Source organism: Rhinolophus sinicus, linkage group LG07 (genome assembly GCF_036562045.2).
Source record: "Rhinolophus sinicus isolate RSC01 linkage group LG07, ASM3656204v1, whole genome shotgun sequence".
In the NCBI taxonomy this organism is placed as follows: Eukaryota; Metazoa; Chordata; class Mammalia; order Chiroptera; family Rhinolophidae; genus Rhinolophus; species Rhinolophus sinicus.
The window spans coordinates 46,694,974-46,717,361 of record NC_133757.1 but is presented as its reverse complement, the minus strand read 5'-3'; the positions used below and the strand labels follow the sequence as shown (position 1 = coordinate 46,717,361).

General features: G+C 35.1%; 1 protein-coding gene across 5 annotated transcripts in view; it reads right to left on the bottom strand.

The window, feature by feature from the left end:
- Positions 1–422: 422 nt before the first annotated feature.
- The window catches only part of TET1 (tet methylcytosine dioxygenase 1), a 121,827-nt gene continuing 99,861 nt past the window's right edge, over positions 423–22,388 (bottom strand). For all 5 annotated transcript variants that reach the window (XM_019731737.2, XM_019731738.2, XM_074339524.1 and 2 more), the window contains 4 exons: positions 21,751–21,840; positions 19,433–19,570; positions 13,922–14,270; positions 423–9,563 (listed from right to left, as the gene is read on the bottom strand). In XM_019731737.2, coding sequence (XP_019587296.2) covers positions 8,551–9,563; positions 13,922–14,270; positions 19,433–19,570; positions 21,751–21,840 — 1,590 coding nt within the window. In that variant the 3' untranslated portion in view covers positions 423–8,550. The remainder of the gene's footprint in view (positions 9,564–13,921; positions 14,271–19,432; positions 19,571–21,750; positions 21,841–22,388) is intronic.

The window sequence follows — 22,388 nt, the reverse complement described above, 5'->3', positions numbered from 1 at the left end:
GCAGGGGGATATAGTTGTTCTTGTTACTAGAAGGAAGAGGATTACAGGATCCTACAATAGGAGTTAGATTTCAAATTAGATGGATTTAAAGTAATTTATTAGTCTGTGATATTTGCTGTAATTTCACTAAAAGTTTATTGTCAATATATTTTTTCCCTTTAGGTTTTAATGACTACTTTAGGATGTCAACTTTAAAATACTGTGAGCATACTGTGTTCAGGATTAAGACGATTAAAATAATGCTAAACCCAAGGGAGGGCATGAGTCAGTCTAGACCCAAGTTGATAAATGGCTCTGCCCCATTACTAGGGGTGTGAACATTACTTTAAGCTTCAGAATTGATCTGTAAAATGGGATTGATAAGAGTCCTTACTTAATATTATTTTGTAGAGGAAAGAAAAATTAGACTACCAGGTGCAAAATAGAAGTATAAAATTTATTTAAAACCACCCACAAAGTTCTGTGTAACCAGGAATGATACAATTTGCAATAGTTTTTTTTCTTTTAAAAACTCATGACAAAGATTTAAAATATAATTTCAATTACAGTATTCATTTAGCCTTATTCAGTTAGAACAATTAAAAAGAAACTTTATGCTCTAAATAAATGAGACACAAGGAAAATATAATAGACAATTTCCACAACTATCTTTACATGTATGTTTCAATACTAGTACATTTCAATGCATTTTGCTACATAAACATGAAATCATGTACAACTGCTGTGCACCAAAATTTAGCTTAATTCAATCTTTCAAGTAACATGCAATTTCAACTCACAAGTCTTCAAGTACTGCTAGTAAGTGTTCCCTTGTACGTAGAGCACTACCTTGATCCTGAATTGAAATGATAATTATCTTTTTCCCTTCTACATGATGAAGTGCTTTTTCTTTAAACTGTTTTCCCCATGTTAAGAACCAAAAAAGGATACTCGTGGAGTTTTAAAATCTTTTCCTTACTAACATTTCATTGTATGGGATTTTTAATACAGTAGGATGGCAGTAAGTAAAAGTCCCCCAAAGCAAAAAATTTAAGGTACAAAATAAATAGTAAATACATGCCAAAGAGAGTAAAAAAGTCAACTAGAGACAGGAATATTAACTTGTGAAATTGATTTTTCTCGATGGGGAATTCAGTACTATTCTAGTTCACCATGGGGAAGGATTTGTGAGTATTTTACTCCCACTAATGATAAACACTCGGTCTTCTCCTGGGAACCAAGTTATTGATATGCACAAGAATCTACTGGTAAGTCACCATATAAAATGGAAAAAAAAACTAGAAATTAATGCTTTTCTTTCTGTTAAGTAGTTTTACAAGTTTCTCTTTAGGGAACACTTCATTTCTTAGTAACCCAAAGGTGACCATCCACCCATATGTCGTCACAATGCAAATGCTGCCCTTTTTTTTTTTTTTGCTATAAAACCATTTCAGGAAAAATAGTTCTCTTAAAGCACCTATCACAATGTTATCTCATAAAAATTAAAAAAAAGTATGACCATACATAGCGATAAAAAATATTTATTTTTTTAAAGAGCTGTCTCTGTAAAGTCCTATGTCGTCAGCCATTTTATAATATCACAAACAGGCATTAGTGGGGATAGGCAGTTACTGAACTGAGTCACCAAAAGTGAAATTTGACTATTTAGGGCAGTTTGGCCTGCGTTTTTCATTAGTAACCCATAATGTACTAATGGACTAGCCCAAATATCTTACCTCTTTATAAAGAGCTTACTAAAAATTTTACAAATACATCTCATTTTTCTTAACTCTCTGGGTAAAGGTATATTCAACCTTTGACCCAGAGATTGTATGTGGTTGGAAACAAAGGAGAAAACAAAATAAAACAAATACAAATAAGTGGGAGACAATACTATCTCTTAAAGATGCTGACAATTTTACATTTTTACCATGACTGCCTGGGAATTAAAAGTCAGTTTACCCAGCACATTCCAAGAAACCTGCATTTCTTTCTTTTACCTGCATTTCAATATAACAAATATATTTAACTTTATGAATTGCTGACTTTAGTCTTTAAGAGTATTTTTAACACAATTACTACTTAGGAGGTTTCCTTGTTTTAGTAGTACAGGGTCGTTCTTTATAAAAAAGTGTTTCTACAGGGAAAATAAAACTTCATTAATCTAAACCCCAATGCAGAAGTTTTGGGAATTTGGGGGAGACCTCAAGTATGCATAAGAAAAGAGCTGGCTAAATCAATAGTGGAAACAAAATATTTCAGAAGCAGGTTTTGCATACAAGACGTAGGTTTTATATTATTCTTAGATCGGGGCTGACAGTTTCTAATCACTAAACTCTCTTAAGATACAGTTTATGGTGCAGAAATGCATTTAGCAGTCTGCAGATGTTTTAGTCTCAGATGGGTTGACTTGCTGTGAGACTTGGAACAAGCCCTATGGTATTCTTGCCAATATGCAGTTTCCTCATCAGTAAGATGGGAATATTCTCTGTCCAATCCTCAGTGTTGGAGAGAAAAAAAAGTAGCACAGTCAGGCAGTTTGATAACGTAAAACATTATGAAGTACACAGATTAATTATAATTTGCTTTATTATCACATTTCTTTTTTTTTCAGATAAAACTGGTATTGAGTGGGAAGAAGAAACATTAAAAGTATTTCTTGGTGTTGAGCTGGAAAAGTGAACCTGCAGATCGCTGATAGGAACACAGTTCTCCCTCATTTCTGCCCCTTGCGTTTCTCCCCATTGTGCTTGAAAGAGCTTCTGATGACTGACTTATCCCATCGTTAAAAACTCTTCCCATTACTTACAGTTCACTTTCGAACCTTTATCACCCAGATTATAGATAGTTCCTATTATTGCCAACAACCAAATTCCAAAAGGGTAAATGTACAGTTGATAATAAATACCATCCACAAAAACTGGACTGGGAGATAAGGAGAAGGTGCAAAAAAAAAAAAAAAAAAAAATTAAAAAAAGATCCCTATCTATTCTATAGATCAGACCCATTACTATGAAAGTCAGTGAGTGGTCAATTTATAATTAGTGTGATGCATTACACAGAACTAGCAAAGTCATATAGAAGTAGTGGTAGAATACTTCTTGTTTGACTTTTTGTAAAATACTGAAACACTAATAAACGAGTCAAGAGTCAAACATTGTTGGAATTGGTAAAGACAGCACTCAACACTAACCTGTGGCCTTGTGAACACATCCATTCCTAAAAACTGAATTTGCCTCTAAATGAAAAGGGCTGAATAAAAGCTCTTGATTGCTTTCGGTATTATTCCAAAAAGGATTTGAGAAATACAATTTTAAAAGACAAATGACCAAGATCATTGTTACCCTTAAAATGAACGATGTGTTTTTGTGTAGGAAACCTGAGGAATGGAGAATAGAGACAAGGGAAGCAATAGGTTTTTTTAAAAAAATCAGAGGAAAGGATAAAACTGTAAAAAGAATGAAGGTACACTTAGTGACATTGTACCTTTAGTAAAAGGAGAAAAAAATAATAACAAGCAGAGTTTCTGGTTTTATACATAGCCAAATAGAGAAGAAACCAAATTCCTTTCCAGTATTGTTTCTCCAAAAATGCAAATGTTTCTGACAGCTGCAGGATTTTATTCTGATGAACAAGACGAGAATACTCTTCATAATAGCAGCTAATGACAAAATTTCTATTTTTAGGAAAACTGGGTTTATATTGTTAACCAAAGGTTTCCTAAGTTGCACTTAAATATGGATGGGTTAATTCGGCTAATATGTTTAACATCTAATAATAATATTCCTACCTTAGACTAAGTTTTATTGTAATTTGGAGGACATCTATGGCTAAACGAACCAGAAGAAAACTTGTGACCCAGGCAGGATCATGGATATAAGTTAGGATGGGAAAGGAGTACAGACAACAAACATTGGACTTTTAAAGACAGAAATATTAAAAGTTGTATACTACCAAAAGAGAAGTACATTGTGGGACCCTTAAAAGAAAATTAGGAGTGGCAAAATAAATTAAAAAAAAAAACCTTTGAATTACCTGAACGAGTAAAATACATGCCTTTTAAAGCAAACAATAGTATTTGATTGGGTGCCCATAAGAAATGGATTGAAAAAAATTCATCCAAATACTGGAATGTAGAGAATTAAAATTTGTAGAGGTCAATGTGGACAAAAGAGTGGTGTCCTGGATACAAGCCAGTTTCACCATCTTCAATATTAACAGAGGAACTTGGTCTCTATTTTATATAAGAGGGAAAAAAAGGCCAATGAATCTAAGAAAACACAAATTGAACTTCTGTCAAAGGACGTACCGATTCCTTCTGAATTGCATTCCAAAGCCATGTATGGCATCAATTCCTAAACCCGTTAGAAAAAAACTCCACATGGAGCATAATTTGATTTGTATGAATCCACACTCTTTCAGGAATCAGGGCACTGATGATATCACTTGGTTAAGTGTGCCATACTACTGATGTCAACGTTACAAGTTCAATACACTTAAGGGCAAGTTTAGTAGCTGTGCACAATGAAACAGTATTCTAATACATGTAGACAGCCTCATCAAAATAAACTATGCTGGGACTTGTGAGGCCAACTAGGCAAGACATGTGAATAGACTGTACAACCATGGCTAGGTAGTATATAGAATGGAAATATACTTTCCCCAGTTATTTCACTCAACTTCTTTCCTTGAACCTCAGAAAAAAACTCAAAGCCATTTTATTTTTGACTTGTACCAAAATAAGATTATTTCCCAGTGATAAAATACCTCTTGGGTGATCAAGTTTGTTTTCCTACAGTCCTAACCACAAAATTCCCTTCACTTGACTCTTTAAATTCTAATTACAAAAATAATTACACACTGACATTAAAATCTGCTCTTTGAGCCCCAGTGATTGAATCATATGACTTCTAGGGTGTCTTTCGGTAATGGGGAAGGCCACTACCATATTACCTTATTTCACAATTCTTGTCATAAATTTCTACAAAAGATTAAAACTCACATTTGTACTAAATCTAGACCAAAAAAAGATCTCCATGCATTAAAAAGTTGTGAAATAGAAGGTAGCTATGTATTAAAGGTCACACACAGCTATGGATTTACATGGCACATTTGAAGGAATGCTGTGCCCACTATCCGTGGAAGTTGTCATGCAACGTCAAAATTTATCCCAGATAAAAGATCTCAATATAATTTGTTTTTCAAAGACTAAACTTAAATGGTTTGGGGCTATTTTCATACATGCTATTATGAAATAAATGATAATCAGAAGTCCATGGAAGTAATGACATTAGAAAGTAGGTTACTCCATATGAATTAAGTGAGTATCTCATTTACACAAGGGTATGCATTCAATTAAGCATGTATTAGGGTTATGTCTTAAGTAAATTGCTTATGAATCTAATCTAGTTAAAATTCTATATTTAACAAATGAAATTATTTCATCCACATGCAGACTGCATAAAGATGTTGGTAGGTTATTTAAGATGTAACATTTCGCTAATATGTTGCAAAAATTTATCTACAGCTACATTTTCAGCTAGGCTCACTTTCCAATAGTAATATATTTCAGTTAGGTTGATGACATATTTGGTATTTTGTGGATGATTTGGAAAGACGCAGGTGAAAAATGGTTTGGGAGCCATTAGAAATGGGATTTTGAAGAGCAGTGTGATATTTTGTAGGCTTCTACAATAGGCAGGAGTTATTCTCTAATCATAGTTAAGTTTGTAACATATCATGAATAGGTTGGGCTAACTTAAGAGTTATGTATCAATGAATTCAATTATACCATGAACAAAGGCAAAAGTGTGAAAACCCAATTTCAGGGCTACAAAGGAGGTGATCATTACAGGAACACATAATAGAGGTGTAGAAATAATGTTAGATGACCAGTTTTCTGAGTGAAAATGTAATTTCAAACAATTTATTTCCTTGCTTCATGAGAAAGAGCATTCTAACAGCAGTGTAGCCAGCATACAATCACAGTGCTGCAGAACATTAAATAAGCATGAGCTTTGAAAAAATTACAGGGCAGACCATGGGATGGTAAATTGTTAAACTTATGAAATAGAGTCCAACAAAGCAGGAATCATGTGGTTCCCTCCATGGGGTTATCAGTTGAGCAGGCCATTCATGGCATTAATTTTAATAACTGAACGGAAACATTTTAGTTGACACTGGATATTTTCATTTACTTGTTTTGGTAAACCGCAACTAACTTGTACATATCCCAGTATTCCCCTCAACCAACCTTGGTGCTTCAAGTTTAGATTGTTAAGGAACTTTTTTAAAGGTAGTGACACTGATTTCAATTGCTGAAGACACAGTAGATTGTTTTGAAGGAAATTTGCTATTTCTTCAAAAAATATGTGTAAGAGTACTTTCTAGGATTTTAATTCTTCAAGTTTACTATGTCATAGGTGGCAATTCAAAGAAAAACAAATGCTGGTACTTAAATTTTGCAGACATTCAATAGGTGTTGAATGGAAGAATGGATAGATGGGTGGATGGATAAAGGGTCTTAAAGCTTTATCCATTCAATCTGGTGAGGAAATTATTTCTCGTGGGAACTAAGGTCTAAAATCTAAAACGAAATATCACAAGGTTGTATTCCTGATAGTCTAATACTAGTAAATATCTTATTTAAGCAGCTGAAATGATAAACAATCACTTATTTATATACTTATATGTATAAGAAACCTTAGGCTCACAAAAATATACATGTTTTAAAACAAATCTAAGGCACACAAAATACTAAAACAAGTCAATGAATTCTCCTATTTTACATATCCAAAAGCAGAAATCTACTTGTACAAGATGATGGTCTATCAACGGACATTGTTATTTACAGTCCCTTCATATTCCTTTACTTGGATTAGTCAAAAGCTTGAAACTGATACTTTGCACCATATATTATTTCAATATAAGTTATATAATGAGTTTTTCTTTAGAGCTTGCTGGAACTGTTTGCTTTTGCACCAAAATTTTGAGAAGTAGCGGTTGTGGGCTTCCTATGGCATTTCCAAGGGAGAAGCACCACTAGGTTTTCTATACTCCCAAGGAATCTGATACTTTGAATGTTATAGCACCTCTGCATTTTAACAGAATCAAGTATTTCATTGAAATTTCTGTTTGTTCTAAACGTTTGGTTTGGGCAATCCCTTCTATTTTGCTATGAATCAAGAAAGTAACAGGAAAAAATAACGAGAGGACTAAATAAATGGAATCCCTATTTTCCCGTTACTTAGAACATAGGGATTTACCAGAGATGAATTACTAGCCTTACACTACTTTGGATTAGCTCTTAATGGACAGAATCATACTTATAACACCATTCCTACTGTTTGTTTGGGATGTTGTGGGGATGTGATGATGATAGGGAATTTGTTTTCAAAATAGTTTTACAGGAATTTTATTCTAATTCTGTACCAGAACGACTTTCAGAATAAGGCAACTGGGGATGGGTAGGGTTTTCACTATTTAATTTTTGAGTTTTATCACCTTGAAACTTTAAAAGCATTTGACTCTTCTGAATCCTATTATGTCCCATCTCCTTTTGGAAACACCTTTCATGGATTATATTGAGAAAGCTAGTGTGAATGTAAATTGTGGCCACTGTTGCTCAATAAATCAGAAGAGACCACTCTTACTTAGCTCCAAAGAAAATGTTAATCAATATCGATGATATGCTTCCAAATTCCAATTTTAGAGATAATTAACATTTTTTTGCATGAGCTAACTATTTTATATAAGTAGCTAATATTTGAATGAGAAAGGACACATTAAAACAAACAAACCATATACATGATTAGAATACATATTGCAGTTAACAAGATGGAACTCTACACAGCAAGAATAAATGACTTCTCTTGTATGCAAATATGCACAAACAATAGACAATAAGAATCTTCTACTATACTATTTCAAGTTACTTTTAAAAATAGAAAGTGCTTTTAAAATATATATTTACAATCTATGAACAACCTCCAACCATTACTAACAATAATGAATTATGTTATACCGGAGAGATATTTTAAGAGAGAAAACATTTCATTGGTTTGTTTGTGTCGAAGGAATACGTCAAATTTCTAGCAATGATTGGAAGATGTTGGAACAATGGCACCATGAAATAATAATTCAGCTTATTTTTAACTGTGTCAATGTGGGTAAGCACCAGGAGCTGTGTAGAGTTAACACTATGTATCTTGATTTTACACCGTAGCACATGACCTGTTAAAATCCTCTAAAAATGACTCTTGTTTCATAGTAAACAGACTTAATTTAAAGCACCAAACTGAGTGATTCTATCAAGGTTAACACCTAACCAAAACATTTCTTTATATATTTAAAACTATAAAACTTTTATTTTTGCTTAAAATGTGCACCTTCTACCAATTGTCAAAATATAGTCACAGTTAAGAAATACCCACCCTATTTTTTCATTTTGAACCTCAGCCTTCAAATGGGTGAGATGAAGATATATAGTAAACGACAACATGACTTTCTTTTAACAGCACCTTGAAAAAATACACTACACTAGCAAAGGCATTAAGAAGGGGAGAAAAGCTTTCAGACCCAATGATTATAGGGCCCTGCGACATGAGTGAGAGCATAAGGGGACACGGTGACAACATTGTCATGGGTTAATGTTAATGCTTTATGAGAAGGAATTTGGTTCAATTCATTAACTTCAGGGGACAGTTCAGTACCCTCATTAGCTGCCTGATCTTTCTGCTCTGAGGCCTTGGTTTTCTTATTCTTAGCTTCTTTAGCCTCGAATTTAATCTTGTTTAGTTCAAAACCATGTTGGGGCTTATTCAGGTTTTTGTGCTGGTAGAAGACAAGGGAGAGGCGTGTAGGATGATTCCGGTTTGGGTGTTCGACAGGAGTCGTAGCATGAAGCTCTCGCCGGGCACACTCAATCAAAACGGAGCCATGAGCGGGCGCTATCGCCACCCCACCGATATTGGCATCCAAGAAGATGTGCTCACTGTCTGACCAATACTCATCAATGTGGGGCAATTTCTCCTCAGCAGAAGACAAGGGGTCGTCTGACAGGGGGTCATCTGATAGAGGCTCATCTGCTTCAGAATGCTGCTCATCTTCTTCCATCAGACAGGAAGCAAGTTCAGGAGGAGAGGTGATGAATGGGGCCTGCTGGTTTGGCTGATTGGAAGTTAGCTGCTCAGATGGACAAGTGGGAGGCTCAGGATAAATGAGGGAATCTGACATAGGAGTAGACAAGGTTGGAAGATGACCCACGTCACCAGGCGGTGCAATTCCAGTGCATTCCCCAGCGGCAGCATTAGCACCGCTGTGTCTTGCAGAAGGCATTGTGCAGTGGGGATTGCTACTTCTTTCTGAAAACCCATACAAAACTGATGCATCATTCTTAAAAGGAGATGTTGTGGTCGAAGCAGTCTTAGGGGACCAGGAAAAGCCTGGAGATAAGTTTCCCTCTTTCACTGGGTGAGGAATGGATGGGGTCAGTGAGTAGGTTTTAGTGTTGTCCGAACCTTTGAAGATAAAACTGGGTTCAGATTCACTTTTTATTTCAGGTTGCAAGGTCTCAGTTTTATTCCCTAAACAGAAAAAAGGACACCAGATGTGAAGATAAGTACAAACTGCTTTTGGTAGTTGTTGTCTTTAAAAACTAGCTCTGAAGAGAAGTACAAAGAATAATATAACAAAACATTGATGAGGGCAATGCTAGCCAGTTTTGTTCTATTTACTTTAAGTCAAACACACACACGTGTACATTAATAATTGGATGTAGTTCGGTAAGCTTTTTCATCCAATGATTTTCCTTAAAGAATTCTTCCCTTTCAAAACAATCATAAATAAGTGCACAGATTTAGCCAAAAAGATGTCCACTGTTCAAAACAGTAAGATATTAGAAATGACTTAATTGGCTATGAAGGAAATATTAAACCATACAGGGGAATATAATGCAAGTGATATTATGATGACAAAGAGTGAGCAATATTTAACTACAAAGAGATGTTTAGATAGATTTTATGTACAACATGATCTCAGCTTTGAAAAAAAGTAAAAATAAGTAATAGTTTATAAATATTTCTGGATAATGAAAGCACCATAACTGGCAAAATTAATTATTAGGCAAAGGGACGTCACATAAAAAAATTTTAGTTGGAAAAAAGCTTTCTGTAACCTCAAAAACACATGCATTTAAGTTCGTTTCTTTCTGAGTAAGGTAGATCATGAACACATTGGCCAAGATGGGTTAACTGTTCTGACACATCCACAAAAACAGCACATCAAGTGGAAATTTTTTGTTGAGTATATGCTCCCTATTTTGCAGTTCTAAAAAATTTTTGGAAGTGCAAAAGCAGTGAATTTTAGGACCAAGAAACAGAATAGGTAATGTGGCCATATTTTAAAATAACAATATAATTGTAAACATTTAATTCAGAAGAGCTGCAATTTTTCCCTCAGACAATACAACCTGGAGACATGACAGTTTTCATTTTTAAAGGCTACTTCTACATAGGCCCCAAGGAGTAGTATATCAAGAAACCCATGCCACTATCTGTGGCTGCATCTGTTATTATAGAGGTTAAGTTGTCAACAAATATAAAACATGAGAAGGAAAGATTAAAATACTGATGAGTTTTTCACTGAGTTGAATAAAACTGTACAATAAAAAGTTCTTATGGGTAAGATAACAAAAAGATGAGAGGTTGTGGGCGAAATATTACCCATATGGCTACTACAAGTGCATATATTATTTTTAAAATAGCATATAAAGATGCTATCTATCAGGGAATGAATTTTAAAACAAACCTAAATTAAATATATGTTAAATGGGGCTACAAGTAAAAAGGAATAATTTCTCTGCCTTCCCTCTTCATTATCTCTTTAATGAATCTTCCCCAGCATTACATAAATACCTGCACTGTAGTTTCTCTTATCTTAAAATAACAAATAATCAATCGCTCCTACAAATATGAAAATCAAGAAAGTTAAGGAATGCTCTCTAATTCTAAATTTGAATACCAGTATAAATTCATGGTGTTTTTTTTTTCTTTAGGCTCCTTGGAGAAATGGCTGATTTTAGATATGGGGCAGGATTATATAAGATGAGCCTGGCACATCTTGTTAGAACAGAAGCTAAGGAAGCTATCAAAGACAATCAGGGTCATGACAAAAAAATTCAGATGCCATCTCGATGGGTTTCTACTGACTAAAGATGAGACAATTTGAGGATTGTTTTTAAAAAGCATTTCCAAATTTAGTTGAAAAACACCTACTTAATATGCACTGAAAAATAAACTGTGTTAAAAAACTATGAGATCAAAATGATACTAAATTTTAAAAAAATTGACCAGACTAGAAGATACTTGGGAACTAACTTTATTCTGAAAACTGGTGAATCAAGGCAAATAGCTAAGCATTCATTCTGATTCCCCAACATGAACCATACCTCAGAATCAACAAGTTATTGATAAGGACAGCATTTCATTTTAAAAGAATATCAACTAACAAATGGAAAAGGAAAAATCACTTTCTTCCAATGAAATAAAGAATAAAGAGTAGGATCATAAATGTTTCTAAAACCATTAGGTAAAAAGCTGATAGGAAACATAATCAGTAAATCAGGTTGACAACACCTGACACCTGTATCAGTCTCAACTTCACAGAAACAGAAGTGTACAAATCACAGATAGTGTTCTTGCCTTAGTAACTTTTTTTTTTTTTTTCAATTGAAGCTGAATTAGTCAGGACAATGGTTTCTGCTATAAGGAAAAAAGAAAAGAAAAACAAAAAAGAAAAAGAAGAAAAATTTAAGTTTCAAATCAAAAAAGGAATAGGACACATATCAACTAAATATAATGAGTTACTTTGTTTGGATAGTTATTTAAACTAACCAAACATAAAAAACAAAAAAAAATCAACTAAGAGACATGAAGCAATTTGAACATTGATTGGTATTAAGGCATTATTTGATTTTTTGGTTTAGTTTTAGATACTGTGGTTATAAAAAATATCATTTAGTGACACATACTGATAAATCAATGGATATGACTTTTGCAATTTATTAAAAAAATCTAAGGAGGGGGAGTCCTGGGTAAGGGTATAGATGAAATAAGAATGGCTATATATTGACATTTTTTAAAATTGTGAGCATAGGAGGGATGTGGGATTCATTATATAATTCACTCACTTTGTACATTTAAAAAAAATTTCCATTTGAGAACCTCAACCCTATAAACTTCATTGCATTCAATTCACCCCCTTTATAGCAGCCTTCAGATCTAATGGTGAAACCTCAATCTGCATCTCACCTGACACAGACCAGCCTCTGACATGGTTGATCATTCCCTCCTCGAAACACCACACTCTGATGATTTCACGTCTACCTCACCAGACATACCAAGTCTTTCTTGCTGGTTCATCTTCATCTCTGAAGCCTCTACAAATTGAGACTTCTCAGGACTTGTCCTTGATCAAATTTCTTTTCTATCTTCTTCAGTTTTTCTGTGATTTTATTCATTCTCATGGCTTAGATACTATCTCTATGCAGCTGACCACCTAAATTATATCTCCAGCCTGAACCTCTCTCTTCTCTGAACTACACTCTTATTCAACTGCTTACCTAACATCTAGACTTGAATGCCTGACAGGTGTCTTGAACTTGACTTGACATGTCGAAAATTGAGCTTCCCATCTCCCTTTATATCTTTCCAACTCTGTTCTTGTCTCCCCATTCCTCATGACATGTTGGTAAGTTTCTCCATCTTCCAGTTTCTTCAGGTCAATAATATCAGGGTAAACCATGACACTTCTTTTTGTCCACACTCCAGCTTTAATCTATCTGAAGTCCTGTTGACTCTACCTTCAAAACATACCCAGCATCAGACACTTCTGATGTCCCCCTCATTAGGCAGTTTCATTATCTCTCTCCTGAGTGTTTAGGATACCCTCTATATGATCACCCTACTTTTCTATTCTCTGCCAGAGTTCACTCTAGTTCTAACCCAATAACCAGAATGTCAGGTTTGAGTCACATCATACCCCTACTCTATTCTGAAATCTCCAGTAACTTTCTCACTCACAGTAAAGGCCAAAATCTTTACAGCAGTTTACAAAGCTTGAGATTGCTCAAACCCACTCTTAACTCGCTGATCTCAATTCCTACTATTCTCCCCATTTCAAACTTCACCTTCGGCCACACTGGCCTCCCTGCTTACATCAAGTATTCAGGTAAATTCCTGCCTCCTGACTTTTGCACTTCTCGTTTCCTCTGCTTGGAATGCTTTCTCCAAATAAAAATACTGCTGATTCTCACTTCCTTTAGAACTTTTCTCAAATGTATCCTTCTGACGACGCTATTTAAACGGAGTCCTTTTACAGGACTATCTTCCCTCTTTTCACAGCTGTATTTCCAATACTTAGAACACTTTACAGTAGTGCTCAGTGATATTTGTTGACTAGATTACTTAAATTGATGGTAAAGGTGATTAAGGAAGACTTCAAGGAAGTGCTGACATTTCAGGAGTAGGGCTTCAAAACTGACGGGGAACAATAAATAAGAACATGTTTGTTTTTAAAGCATAGGTGAAAAAAATACTAAGAACTACAGATGGGTCACTTTTTTGTTGACTTTTGGTCTGGGTAAGTATGTGGAAATATGTTCAGTGTCGTGGTTTGACAACTAAACAAGCTAAATTAAAAACAAATGAGCTATAAAAAATGAAGAATACATACAAAAGAAAAACAAAAGACAAACAAATGAGCTTTAAGAACAATTAGCTAACCTAATTAATTGCTATCTAACTGAAAATTTTTCTTTTCATAATGTTTCGTTCCTAAGACAGTAGTAAACAGAAAAGAAAGGAAGAATAAGGTACAAAGGTAACCCCAAACTTCCAACAATAAAAATTGAGCGCGGCACATTAGCTGGGTCCATAGGCCTCACCTAAAAGCGGCAGCAATGAAGCCTTACTGCTGTTTGTCGTCGAGTTATTCTTCCGCTTGATTCGAGGAATGAATTTCTTCTCCACAGCCCTTATCTTGTGAGCGAGAACCTCTGTCATCATCGCTGCTCTCTTCTTCCCAGAACGAGGAACTGGCTGAGTAAAACATGTTCTTTTCTTGCGGCGGGGTGTGAGGACTTCAATTGCTCCAGATCTGACCTTGGCTTCCATTCCTTCCCTTGAGCCAAACTCATCTGTGTCTGAAAGTTTATAAAGTGGTAGCACATGCAGCTGCTCATCTTGTGGAATAACACCCAACAAGCGGTTATCTTCTCGTGTTAAAGTACAAACCTGATAGAAAAAAAGCATGAAATGAAAAATAAAGGTCCTCCACATTCATCATAGTTATTACTATCTTCTTATTGTTGCCATAGTGAAAGGGATCTGTATTCCCATTTTATTTTCAGTTGGTTATTGCTGGTACATTAACTTTGGAGAAATGTCTTATATATCAAGCCACCCAACACTATTTAATTCTAGTAACTTATCAATTCTAAGCAGACCAGTGTAATTGAGTTGATTTTATAAGTAAATGATATTGTACATGTTTATATATTTTATAACACGTGTGTTTTAAATATTAAGCTTTCTTTATGTTACACTCCACTTTATTTAACTAAGTTTAGGAATGGTTGCTGAATTGCTCACTGCCTTCATATTAAATATGAACTGTTAAGAAGATATTACTTTAGCCTATTTCTTAATATTTACATGTCACATTCCTTGAGTAGAAGGTTAAATTATGATGAATTTTCTAAATTGCTATGTTTTTTTCTAGGATTTTTTCACTCTATCTATAAGTGGAATTTATCCATACATATTTTTTTCTACCCTCCTTGTAAGGATGATTTCCTTTTCTAGAAGGATTTATATTCTAATAGCTAAGAAAACTAACAAAAATATTTACCTTGGTAAATTCTTTTCCTTTTTTTTTTTTTTAAACATTTATTTTAAGTGTGTTTTTCCAGGACCCACCAGCTCCATATCAAGTAGTTGTTTCAATCTAGTTGTGGAGGGCGCAGCTCACAGTGGCCCATGTGGGGATCGAACCAGCAACCTTGTTGTTAAGAGAACCTCACTCTAACCAACTGAGCTAACTGGCTGCCCCTACCTTGATAAATTCTATCTTGCTGCTCCATTTTGCTTGTATTCTAGATAGGAGCATATCAATAAGTTTGCCTATCATTCTTTGAATGTGAAATGGGACGTCTTAAGAAAATTCTGTCTTGATGAGTGTATTTATATGAATAAACACAAAATGCTACTTTGAGGGGACATGTGCATTCATATGGTCACTGCAGCATTATTTACAATAGCCAATATGTGGGGGCAGCCTGGGTATCTGTCCTTAGATGAATGGATAAAGTGGAGGTGGTACATGTATACAATGGAATATTGCTCAGCTAGGGAAGGGAATAGGTTTTTGCCATTTGTGACAGCATGGATGGACCTGAAGGGAATTGTGCTGTGTGGAGGATGTGAGACAGAGAAAGACAGATGCAACGTGATTTTGCTTGTATGTGGAACCTAAAGAACAAAGTAAACAAAGCAGAAAAAAACTCATAGAAAAAGAAAACAAAAAAGAAATGTAATAGGAAAAGAGCAGAAAAAAGAAAAATGACACAGTGAAGCAGAGAAACTAATGAGCTAAATAAGTATAAAATAAGGACCAGGCAAGTGAATGGAAGGAACCCGGCAACTATCGCCTATTCCCAGGCACGCATCCTACAAGCACAGCTGGCTTCACAGTTATGGGATCAATAGACTTGCAAAGCGTTCTGCACTCAGGAGTTCTGGTGTTTAATGGATTCTCTGTGGCTGCTGTCTTGAAGTTATTAGTAATTTTATATTTGGACATGTGCTTTGTAAGTGAAGTTTCAGGACAACTGATCGCGAGCGAAGGGCTAAGAGCCCCTGCATAGATGCCATCCTGCCTCTTGCCTTTCACCATCTCCATCCCACTCCAGAATGGGCTCTTGGCTGGCAGCTCTCCCACTCCTGGGCACAGGCATGATGAGAATTAGGGCACAAGCACCACAGGGACCGCGTCACAGGGCTGGCCCGAGGCCTCAGAGAGGCACTATGCTCACCCTGATTGTATCTCCATGCTTGAGGAATATGACATTAAATGAGAAATAAAAAACTCCATGACAATTCAAGAAAGACCGCAGTAGAAAATGACTTTTCCTCCTTTTTGAACATCGAGTCCCACAGTTTTATTTTATACTGGGCCCTGAAAATTATGTATCTTGTCCTCGGTACCTGAGAACTTTATTGCCGCAGAACTACACTTGTACCCACAATCCTGTTCTCCTCCGCCTAAAACTTGCAATATCAAACTAAAAAGTCCAAGAAAACCTGAGAATTTAAAAAAGTTTAGTTAAGAGAAACGGAAGGCAAGTTCTTTTAGAATCAGGCATTACTCTATGCCCCATATCTGAAAAGTGGGGAAAGCAACTGCTTGTAAAATAGCTATCAGGTTTTTTATTTTTAACACACCATCTTGCTCACTTTAGTTTCCTCACACATACAGTGTGCATAAGACCGAGAGCTGTGATGTCCTCTGCCAAACCTTATTCAAATTCAAATTCTGCCACTTGCTAAGTGGGTGACGTTGGTCATGTTACCTAACCTTTCATAGTGAATTTCACTCTTCTGTAAAATGATTATAATAATGAATTTGCAGTGTTGTTCCGATTGAATGGTTTATCATGAAACAGACACAGAGTATAATGCTTAGCATGAAGTACAGACATACTTCTATTAAAAAACACATATATAATTTAAAGAGTATTTTATATTTTTAATATTTCAATGAATATGGGTAAACTCATTTGTGTCAAATACAAAGAACCCATAATTTTAGTTGAAATGATCAAGTTATTACAGTGTTTCAAAGGCTATGTCCACCGAATCTCGATGGGCCCATCAACTGTCATTATGTACAATAGTTGAAATGGCAAACAGTGTTTTTCTGTGGCAAGCCTAAAGTTGATTTAAAGTTTTTGGTACCCCTGAGACCCAAGCAAAGTGTTTAGTCTTTCACATGCCCCCAATTTTTTTTCTTAGATATTGAGAATTTTCTTGATTGCTTTGATATGTGAGAGTGTAGCTTTATAATAGAATGAGAGTAGTGACTAATGTGTATAATAATCCACAATTAGCAAAACCATGAATCCGGGTTTATCTTTTTCATTTCTATTATGCAGTAAACAGTATTTGTTAAATTACAATAGTTTTAAAATATAATAAAATTAAATTCCAAATAAGTCATAATTCTTTTTTAAGTGTGTTTTTCCAGGACCCATCAGCTCCAAGTCAAGTATAGTAGTTGTTTCAATCTAGTTGTGGAGGGTGCAGCTCACAGTGGCCTATGTGGGTATTGAATCGGCAACTTTGGTATTGTAAGCACCTAACTCTAACCCACTGAGCTACGCAGCTGGCCCAAGTCATAATTTCTTAAGAAAAAAATATTATGGGCAGCTGGTTAGCTTAGTTGGTTAGAGTGTGGTGCTCTTAAAAACAAGGTTGCCGGTTCAATCCTGGCATGGGCCACTGTGAGCTGTGGCCTCCACAACTAGATTGAAACAACTACTTGACTTGGAGCTGATGGTTCCTGGAAAAACACACTTAAATAAATTTATAAAGTTAAAAAAAGAAAAAAAGAAGAGAAAAAAAAATTCTGTCTTGAATATAACCTGTTTTAGCCCTTTTCCCTACTTTATTTTTATTCATTGTAGAGAAGTAAAAATATACAGAACTATATACAGAAAACTCCTGACCATTGATAGCTAATATTAATACTTTTCTACATAAACTAATATTTTAATAATAATTAATTTTCAACTGTCATTAAAGACCCATTAAAAATATATCCAATGGTTTCATTATTATTCAATAAAAACATTTTCCTAGAACTAAGAGCTCTTTCTAAGACAGCAGAGGTGTTTTAAGACTCGAAATAAATGAAATTGCTCGATTTGATTTTCAAGGTTGATAGAACTGGATGGACACAGATGATAAAGTAAAGTAAACTAAAAGTTTTAAAAAGTCACACTATTTTCTCAATATCTATGATCTCATTTACCTGCAAGCCTTAAAATATTGAACTCTCTTGAGTGCAATTTGTTGAAAATTTAAAAATAATTGCTAAAAATTTGAATCTTCTACCAGTAAAAAAGTTCAATCACTTTATTTGTCCATAGGGAGATGAAGAAGGGGACAAGGGCTAGACGAGAGGAACCAAATTAGAAAGACTGAGGAAACAGACAGAGTGGAAAAAGATTTGATAGTAGAATTTCAAGAGTTCAGGTTTTCGAAGATGGGAAAATCTGGAATTATGCCAAGTTTTAGATACGAGCCTTCCTGCACAAGTAATGAGAGCAATAGCGAAGAAAAACACTGAATAACATGAGAGAAGCCCAAGAAAAGGAACAAAATTTAGTTTGACTCTAAACCCAATCCAGCCTGATCGCAGATATCCTATTAATATAACAAGGCAATTCAGGTAAAATGTACTAGGAAGCAATGATGATGAACCACTTTCTGGCTAAAATTCATCTGGACAGATTTATAAAATTTCAATATCTAGAAATAGCATTGGTCTCAAAGACTACAGTCATAACCAGCGGAGAGGAGTAATATGCAAAAAAGTTATTTCAGCTCCTTAAGCTATCACTGACAGGCTTTACTGACAGTGACGAGTCAGGCTGTGCACTTCTAATCACACCGTAAGAACCTGGAGCTGTCTCTTATACAGGACCAATCAAAGAAACAGGTGTAGTGCGAAACAGAGGTGATCACTATTAATCTGTTTTACTAGGTAAAAGGAAAATAATTACTTGAAAAAAAGCTTAAGCAAACTCTTTGCCCTTACAAAAGGGTTGTTGCCTGATTTTTCCCTGGTCTTCTACCTAATTTAAGTATCCCTTGATTGACTTCACACCACAGTCATGTGATTCTTTTCATGGCTATAAACATAGTATGCACACCTAAATGCAAATATTTCTGGCAATTTTGGAATATTCATGTAACTTTATACATACTGCAACTAAGAAGTACTACGCATAAAACTGATGATAAATTTGGCACAGTTCCCTCACAAAAACTACGTATAAAATACAAATGGAAAAAAGAAACATTAAGTTCCTCAACTTTCTACCAACCAGTTTGATAACATAGACTCGTTGCTTTGAATAATCATGTACTCTTATCTGTCAGCAAACATACCACAATGAAGTATCTAATTGAAGACTTTCAACAAAATAATTTATTTAAGGCTAGTTCTGTACCTTTTTGGAAGGATGTCGATAATCACTTAAATTAATGCTATCGATATATACACTAGGTGGAACAGAACATAAAACAGGATGTTAAGGCAATCATATTTAAGGACTTTAACCTAAGAATATAGCAATGGAGCTTTTAGAATCAAAAGCCACCCAGGTACATACCACAGTGCTTCCATTATTCATGTTGTGAATGTCTCTGTGGGGATGGGCACAGAAGTCTAGGCAAGCAGTGACCCCAGAGAAAGGACGACCTTCTTTGCTGCCAAGCCGACATTCTCGGGCAACGTGTTCATATTCCACCTAAAAAATAATGTACGACACGCCGTTTAAGAGACAGAATCACGTCCAAGAAAGACTAAAACTCATTTCCTGACAAAGTTCTTAAATCAATTAAACTTTATAATTTCAGAGATTTCTGAGACTACAGTGTATGATTGCATTGCTAGGTAGTTTAGCAACATTATGGTAGAGTTTGAGAATCCATGGGTAAAATGAAAATCACCGACAGGCTGCAGGTAGGGTGAGGACCCTAATACCCACTGGTGGTGGATAAACAGGTAGAGTAGCCTATAGCCTATGTCATTACACCAGGAAGAAAGACTAATCATTAATCATGTATGTAGAGTTTTTAATGTGTATAAAAAGTAGATACACATACATATTCACAAACCAGCAATAAAGTGAATTTATCAAAATTTTAAGTAAAAAGCTAAATTTAACAGAGAGCATGTTATTCATAATACAATTAAAGATTTAAAAAATATGGACCTCTGGTTATGTTTAAAATTTAAAAAATATTTACACTTACTTTCTACTTTTTCTGATATGTGATTTGCAAATATTCCTTCCCATTCTGTGGTTGTCTCTTATTTTAATTTGTCCCCCCCCAGCTTAACTAAGCTATTACTGACATATAATATATGTAAGTTTAAGGTATACAATGTGATGATTAGATACATGTATGTATTGCAAAATGATTACCACAATAACGTTAGTTAACATCTCAATCCCTTCACACAATTACAATTATTTTGTGTATGTAGTGATATCATTTAAGATCGCTTATAAACTTTTAAGTATATAATACAGTATTGTTAATTCACATGTGCAATAGATCCCCAGATTTTATTTATCTTATAGCTGGGAGTTTGTACACAGGGACCAACATCCTCCCCCCCATTTACTTTCTTTCTTCTTTTTTCCCCCAAAGATTTTATTGGGGAAGGCGAACAGGACTTTATTGGGGAACAGTGTGTACTTCAGGACTTTTTTTTTTTTTTTCCAAGTCAAGTTATTGTCCTTTCAATCTTAGTTGTGGAGGGCGCAGCTCAGCTCCAGGTCCAGTTGCTGTTGCTAGTTGCAGGGGGCACAGCCCACCATCCCTTGCGGGAGTCGAACCGGCAAACTTGTGGTTAAGAGGTCATGCTCCGACCAACTGAGCCATCCGGGAGCTCAGCGGCAGCTCAGCTCAAGGTGCCGTGTCAATCTTAGTTGCAGGGGGTGCTGCCCACCATCCCTTGCGGGACTTGAGGAATTGAACTGGCAACCTTGTGGTTGAGCCCACTGGCCCATGTGGGAATCGAACCGGCAGCCTTCGGAGTTAGGAGCACAGAGCTCTAACCGCCTGAGCCACCGGGCCGGCCCCCCATTTACTTTCTTGATGATGTCCTTCTGAAGCACAAAATGTTTAGATTTTGATGACCTATTTTTCCTTAATTTCACTTTTAGATTGTCTATTGCTACTGTACAGAAATACAGTGATTTTTGCATATTGATCTTATATCCAGAGACCTTGCTAAACTCATGAGTTCTAATAGTGTGTGTGTGTATGTGTGTGTCTGTGTGTCTCAGTATTTTCTACATACAAGATCATATCATTGGCAAGTAGAGATGCTTTTATCTCTTCTTTTTTAGTCTGGATTTCATTTACTTGTCTATTTACCCTGACTAGAATCTCTAGTATGTTTAATAGAAGTGGCAAGAGTAGACATTGTTATTTTATTCCAGATATTAGGCAAAAAGCTTTTAGTCTTTTATAATTAATTATGATATTAGTGCTGAGGTTTTCATAGATGTCCTTTATTAGGCTGAAGCAATTCCCTTCTGTTATTAGTTTGTTGAGTGTTTTTATGATGAAAGTTAGTTGGATTACCTTTTCTGCACCTATAGAGGTATGTGCTCTTCTGTTGTTCTATTAATATGATATATTACATTGATTAATTTTCATGTGTTGAACAAATCACATATTCCTGCTTTTATAAGTTTTATTCCCAGAAATAATCATAATTCTGTCACTCTGGAGTTTTAATTAAAGTACCACAATAACAAGACTTCTAAAAAGTACTAGATAATTTAAGTTGTCCAATAAAAATAAATATACATCAAAGTACAAACTGGAAAGGTTTTCTATTAACAATGATTTTGTTTATACAGAAATTTCAACCATGTTTAAGAGTACCATATAAGGTTCTAAAACATACCTGGTTCTGGTAAGCAACTGGAGCATACTGCTTATAAACTGGAGCTAATTGTGTAGCCAAATTCTGTAAATTATCTTCCAGATTTTTTTCCTATAGGAAAAGACAGTCCATAAAAGTTGCTTCCCAATGACATGTAAGATGAGCTTAAGGTGTGACAATGGATCATAAATCATTGCTGATGTGTGCTTGATATACAATCCATACTTACCCTGATAAAAGAATCACCATAGCAAACGACAGATTGCTTTTTCAAATTTATACTATTAGTGACTGTTATGCTTTCATTCAATCTTTTGAAATTAAAATTCTATGTTATAAGCAAATTAGAAATCTAAATGGTGTTAGAGGTAATTTGTAAAACTGCCCATGTTGCTAAAAACGAGAACTATATTTTATATTTTTTCAATGGTACTGGGCACTGGAATTAAATCAAGATAAGGTTGTTGCCAGTAAGGGGAGATGTCGAAGCAAAGAATTCTGACACAGTGCAACAACTTTCTATAACTGAGATGGCAGAGTGATACACATAAGGCACATACCATGTATCAGATCCTGTGCTAAGAGCTTCAAATGTTATAAGTGGGCAAATGGTTGTCTAAAACCAGGTTTCTACACCATAAAGGCTACAAATTGAGGAA